This window comes from Corylus avellana, chromosome ca4 (genome assembly GCF_901000735.1).
Source record: "Corylus avellana chromosome ca4, CavTom2PMs-1.0".
NCBI classification, from domain to species: Eukaryota; Viridiplantae; Streptophyta; class Magnoliopsida; order Fagales; family Betulaceae; genus Corylus; species Corylus avellana.
The window spans coordinates 16,328,004-16,334,219 of NC_081544.1; the positions used below are offsets into that span (position 1 = coordinate 16,328,004).

The 6,216-nt window shown below is 33.2% G+C and overlaps 1 protein-coding gene across 1 annotated transcript; it reads left to right on the forward strand.

The window, feature by feature from the left end:
• The first annotated feature begins 4,512 nt into the window (after positions 1-4,512).
• LOC132179503 (purple acid phosphatase 3-like) lies at positions 4,513-6,162 on the forward strand. The gene is made up of 4 exons (XM_059592239.1): positions 4,513-4,799; positions 5,575-5,731; positions 5,831-5,938; positions 6,018-6,162. The coding sequence occupies exons 1-4, from the start codon at positions 4,605-4,607 to the stop codon at positions 6,152-6,154; spliced, it is 597 nt and encodes a 198-aa protein (XP_059448222.1). The 5' UTR covers positions 4,513-4,604; the 3' UTR covers positions 6,155-6,162.
• Positions 6,163-6,216: the final 54 nt, after the last annotated feature.

Below are 6,216 nucleotides of genomic sequence, written 5' to 3' on the forward strand. Positions count from 1 at the left end.
GTTTTAGGTTTTTTCTAGAAGTTTTAGTTTTTTTTTAAAAAAAAATTACTAAGGGTAATTTCGTCATTGGGGGGAATATTGACAATTTTTGGTAGTTGGGGGGGGGAGGGGAACAATGTCACAATTGAAAGTTTGGGGGGACATTATCAATTGAGTGGTAGTTTGAGGGGGTTATGTGGACTTTCCCCTAAAAACTTTAAACTTGTTGACAACATCTAGCGCCATGAAAAATATTTATGATGTGTTCTTCTCTTAAAAACAAATTTTAACGTAATATATATGCTCATGATATAAATCACTCATCCAAGGAAAAAATAAACTCTATTTTCTGTTCAAATAAAAGTAGAGATGTATAACCCTTCACATGGTCGATCATGCAATTACGTATGTAAATAGATCAAAATTGTCTTATAATCATTAATAGGAGTCCTTACAATGCAGTGGCTGTCAAAAGCTACTGCTTATAATAATAATGATAATGATGAAAAAATCCAAAAAAAAAAAAAAAAAAAAATTGTTGTAATATTTCAGCACATATTCAATAAAAAATCCAAGACAAACACATTATTTTTGGCTGGTTGTATATATTCAGCCAAATGCATGTTTCCACGCTGCTATGAAAGGCAAGAAAACTCTAGTCTCGTTGGCACATTCGATGTGGATATGGTGGATAAAAGATGAAATTGATGCTTCATGGATGTCTGCATCGCACTGTAGATCTCGTGATGAATGTATCCATTGCCAAGTTTCTCCCATTACTTGTTGCCCACATATCTTAATTAGGTTCATTTATATCCGTCTTACTTTTTTAGACTATGTTTGTTTTAACGTAAAACATTTTTTTGAGTAATGCTATACACTTATTCTATTAGACTATTAAAATCATAGTGTAAATTAGCCATTGATTTATTTATTTTTAAACATGGGCTTATAGACATGGCCAAATCAATACAAAGAGATAGATGTGAGATGTGGGTATTGTGATGCCCCAAAACTTTAAAACCCTAAAAAAGGAAATACCACTTTTTAAAAACAACCATTTTTATTTAACAATTTCATAAAAGTTCAATTAATTGCAAAGTGTTTTAAAACTTTCATTTGAAAAACAGCCCAAAAATCCAAAACTAGCTTCTGGTTGAACATTGATGGGGGATCACAGAACGTTCGACCTTAACCCCTAGCACGAACATTTGACTGGGAAGCACACAACCTAGAACCCTTAGGTAATAGTACATTGAACGTTCGAGCATAGTACAAAACATTCGATGACAATTTGAAAAGCAATTTTAACCCATTATCTACATTTTCAGCTTTATGCATGCCCCTTATAAATACCACCCCTCCTCGCCCCAAACTTCATCCCTTACACTAGCAACCCTAATCTTAGATTGAGAAAGAGATTTTAGATAGAAAATGAGAAGATTTGGAAATTATTTGCCGTCTTCAAGATAAACCCCTCTGTATTAAGTTGGTTTTCATATTGTTCTTATGGTTTTCATGTTTTTTGCAAAGTTTTAGAGTGCCATGATGAGTTTGTTATATTATTCTCCTTAAAAATCAAAACAGTTTTCAAATGTTTTAAAACACTTCTTATTTTCTTAGGCTTGCATGTTATTATGGTTTACTATATTTTTATGAATCCATTAAGAGCTTAAGATGAAATTTGTTTACGTGATGATTTGAATATAGGAGCTTTGCATGTATTCTAGTATTCTGACCGAGCGTTGCTTGTAGCTTTCATAGACAACACAATTACTTGAATTATTTAGTATTTAGGGAAAAATATAAAAAAAAACCCCCCAAACTAATAGTCGTTTATCCAAGAGGTGCTAAAGTAGCCCATCAAATTACCAAAGTGTATCAAAATAGTCACATCTTTTTTATATTCCTATAATACCCTTATTCTTTTAAAAAATAATAAAATTAAACTAAAAAATTAATTTTTCAAAATTGTAATTGACTGAAGGGATCACCCATCAAGCATACTCAGATTAACTATAATAGAATGTGAAAATGACATATCTGAGATATCTAAATTAAGTCACCAAGCATGCTTATACCATCATCAATCACAAACTAGGAGCTATGAATCGAAATACAATTATTCTAATCAAGCCTAGTATAAGTACAATAGTCTCCAAGCTTTTTTTCTTTAAAAGTCCTCTTAAAACATATAACTTGACAAGCCGTATACACTATGTAAGTCTAAGACTCAGTAAGTAAATCTTACAGTTGGGTATGATATGAGCTCTTGTTATAGGCATAAGTAAACATATATTTTGTTGTAGCAAGCAAATGAGGTGTTACATATGTTATTACACCACAAAATATAGTTTTGGTTTCTGAGAAGTATAGGTGTAATCTTAGCGACAATCGCCTATAAGTTTTAAGAAAGAAAACTAATGCGTTGATAGGTCATAACTAAAATGTATAGTCTACCCGAGATATTACCTATTCTCAATAGGGTTGACGCTGTTTCGAGGGACCTGTAATACAATATCGGTGACCCAACTATTGTACGCTACCGTTCATCACACTAGTAGCCTGACTGAACTCGACCTTAGGTGGTCCACGCTACTAATAATGTACATTATGTAGTGACCCACTTATCAAACATGGTTGTGCCGGTCACGAAATAATCACTACAAAAATTTTCACTTTTCAATTGTCACGTTTTGCTGAAAATGGCATCAAATAATGCCGTTTTCACTTTTTAGATGATACTATCCCATTTTTCTAGTCTTTACACTTTTTTCGATTTTGAAAAAGTCACTATTTGAATGTCACTAACTTAATAATGACATTTTTTTGGGAAAAGAAGATCATTATATGGGAGTCATTAAAATCCAATATTTTTGCAGTGAATATTTGGATCTAATGCCCATATAACATACACATATTTGACCATAGAGTTAACTTATATAATGCCCATGGCCGTTATCTTGCACGTACCAGTGTACCATGTCGTACGATGCAATTAATCTTGTCTATATTTTACATGCATACTCTTACAAATCTCACCATGTTCATTATCTTGCTTAATCAATACACAATTTCACAAAATATAGTTCATAGTCGATCAAAAAAGTGTCTAATGAGAGTTGTAAAAATGAATGTTTGGTACACATAAAATGGTCATGCAATACGAAAAAAATAACTACAAATATTCATTTGAGTTTGTACTCACCCAGGTCATATTGTTTCTCCAAATACTCCTCTCCTAGAAGCAAGGCCTCAAAGAAAACTCTCATCATTCTCCAAAAACTTACAAGCAGGGTTTCTTTATAGCTTAGAGGGCAGAATGGGGTTTAAAAGGGTGTGAGAGAGAGTATTTATAGGGTTGGAAAAGCTGAGGGCGATGTTGTGATAGTCATATAGATCATCAAACTTTCGATGGTCTCTGGTTGAACGTTCAGTGTATTATGACATAATGGTTCTAGGGTTGCAGGTCGAACGTTTGGTCATTACTCAGTGGTTTAAAATTTGGTCAACGAACCTTCGGTGGTCCCCTTGTTGAACGTTCGGTTAGAACTAAAAATTAAAAAATCTTACTTCCAATAAACCGCAATGAACCAGGCAAACTTACTAACCCTCCAACTAAGCTAAAACGTAGTCTAGTAATTACTCAGGGCCCTACACTTAGGTGTTGTGAAGAAACTATAGCACATGCAACTGTCCAAATTTAATTCCATTTTTTTTTTAATGAGAAAGAAAGAGAGAAAAGGTAAAAGTCAAATATGGTTTTTATTTAAAAAAAAATGCATACAAGTACTATAATTTTTTTTTTCAATGGCGAGATCCGTGCCTTGATTGTCTTTTACCCTTTTCAGTGTTTGGACCCAACTTAGGGTCATATTTATAGTCGTTTCTGAGTTTTGACTTTATGGCTTTGTACAGATGTAATTGACCCCTCCTGTATTGTTTCTCAAGAAATAGTGAGAACTCATTGAAACTATGTGGCCTTTAGCCGTGAATCACGTAAATCTCAATATTTTTGTTTTTGCTTTCTTCTTATTTTTCACATCTCACCAGTTCTAGAAAATATGATAGATTTCATAACATATCTCCCATCTATTTGTTGTTTAAATCAACAATAGGATCTATATGAAATACATGATTGATTTGAAAAAACAAAAAAATATGAATTGAGATGGATGGAAGATGCACCACATAATAAGAATAAAATAACAATTCTCTTTTCAATTTTATCTCGCATTACAATTTATAAAAAGCAAAAAAACTTTATTAATTTAAAAAGCTTTATCAAACAAAATCCTTTTTTCCTATCATTTTTCCTTTTTACCTAAAAAGTTGATCCTCCTAAAACACACTCACAAAAAGCCTCAAAACTAATTTAACCTTTATGTCACATCACACAGAAACCCCCTTCCCCTCCTAAAACGACTTAGCAAACGCCAATTCGTAAATGTCACCCCTAGATAATTCATCCTTATTCGATGGGTTCCTATTGCACCCCCACTTGCTAAGCCATATATAAAAAGGTTGCCCTGCCTAAGCCTTCAAGCCCCCATTGTAGGCAAAGTAACTAAAAAGCTTCCTTCTTTTTCTATTTCTCCTTTTCTCTCGGTTTCTATCCCAAAACCATGGCTGCCTTTTGGAACAAACCAGTGCTCTTATGTCTTACATTGTCTGCTATCCTAAGCTTGTGTTCGGTTCTTTCAACAGCAGAGTTCCAGCAGTTTGAGCAAGACCCAAAAGCCGACGGCTCTCTTAGCTTTTTGGTGGTCGGAGACTGGGGAAGAAGAGGAGGTTTCAACCAATCTGAAGTTGCTGTGCAGGTCTCAATCATTTCTACCTTCTTATTATATTTTTCTTCTTTCCATACCATATCATGCATGGCATATCATTCATATATACATACATATATATATATCAACTGTTGTTTCATTTTATTTTTTGTTTATTTATATCTACATAATTTAAACAAAAGATGTCTCATATATACTTGTTCCAATAAACAGAACATATCAAATTAATATCCAAAATAAAATACTCAAATTCCTTTAATTCTCACCTCATCGATCAATTGCGTAATACGAAAGCCTTAAAAAAATTCTTACCACCAATGCTGTAACTGGTTTTTACACCCAATGGCAGCATGACAGCTCATCATGTCAGCATCAGAATCTTATTTTTATCATTTCTTTTTTTCTTTTATTTTATTTTTTTGTTTGCTCTGTGGGTATAATTCCAGATAGATTCTTTATACTCTCAATCTAAAAGACATATACTTTATACTTTATTGCACCATGCCTCCATAATTGCTATAAGACAAACCCATTTAGATCGGCTCCATTAGCGAAAGCTTCATTTGAAAAGGCCAATACTGTAGGGTGTATACCCACCAATCACTATGATTTTGTCTGCAGTAAAGCAAATATTTTTTATTATTATTATTATTTTTTTGTAATTATTTATTTATTTTTAAACTATTTATGAGTGAGAGAGTTGGACACGTCAGCTGTCATTGAAATGATGGAAAAGGCCAAATGCTTTTTTTTTTTTTAATTTCTATCTGATTTAATTTGTTGAATATATTTATTTACTACCCAGATGGGAATAATTGGAGAGAAGCTGGACATTGATTTTGTGATTTCAACCGGCGATAATTTTTACGATGGTGGATTGAAAGGCGTAGATGATCCGGCATTCGATGAGTCATTTACCAATATCTACACAGCGCCTAGCTTGCAAAAGCAGTGGTACAATGGTAAAATCACACCTCCCAAAACCATTAAACAATAGTAAAAAGAAAGAAAAAAAAGAAGAGAAAAAGTGACATCTTTCCTTTTTCTTTATTGTGTTGCAGTGTTGGGAAATCATGACTACAGGGGAGATGTTATGGCGCAACTGAGTCCCATCCTTACGAAACTGGATAGCAGATGGCTTTGCTTGAGGTCTTTTATTCTCAATGCTGGTAATAATGGAACACCCCTTTTCAGCCTTTTCCATTTGAAAAACAATTTTCAATCTAGAAAGTTTTTTTTTTTTGGCAGAAATTGTGGAATTTTTCTTCGTGGACACAACTCCTTTTGTCGATAAATACTTCAAGGACCCAAAGGACGATGTCTATGACTGGAGAGGCGTATTACCTCGAAAGCAATACCTTTCAAATATCCTAAAGGTTGTTTAATTTATTCAATTATAGGCTCACTCTCATTTCATACACTTTAAGATTACACTATTTGACAGAAA

Excerpts from the sequence above, each read along its gene's own strand:
- LOC132179503 (XM_059592239.1), top strand. The coding sequence starts at position 4,605 with ATGGCTGCCTTTTGGAACAAACCAGTGCTCTTATGTCTTACATTGTCT. Across the intron at positions 4,800-5,574 it reads AATCTGAAGTTGCTGTGCAG|ATGGGAATAATTGGAGAGAA; the intron begins GTCTCAATCATT and ends TTTACTACCCAG. Across the intron at positions 5,939-6,017 it reads GTCTTTTATTCTCAATGCTG|AAATTGTGGAATTTTTCTTC; the intron begins GTAATAATGGAA and ends TTTTTTTGGCAG.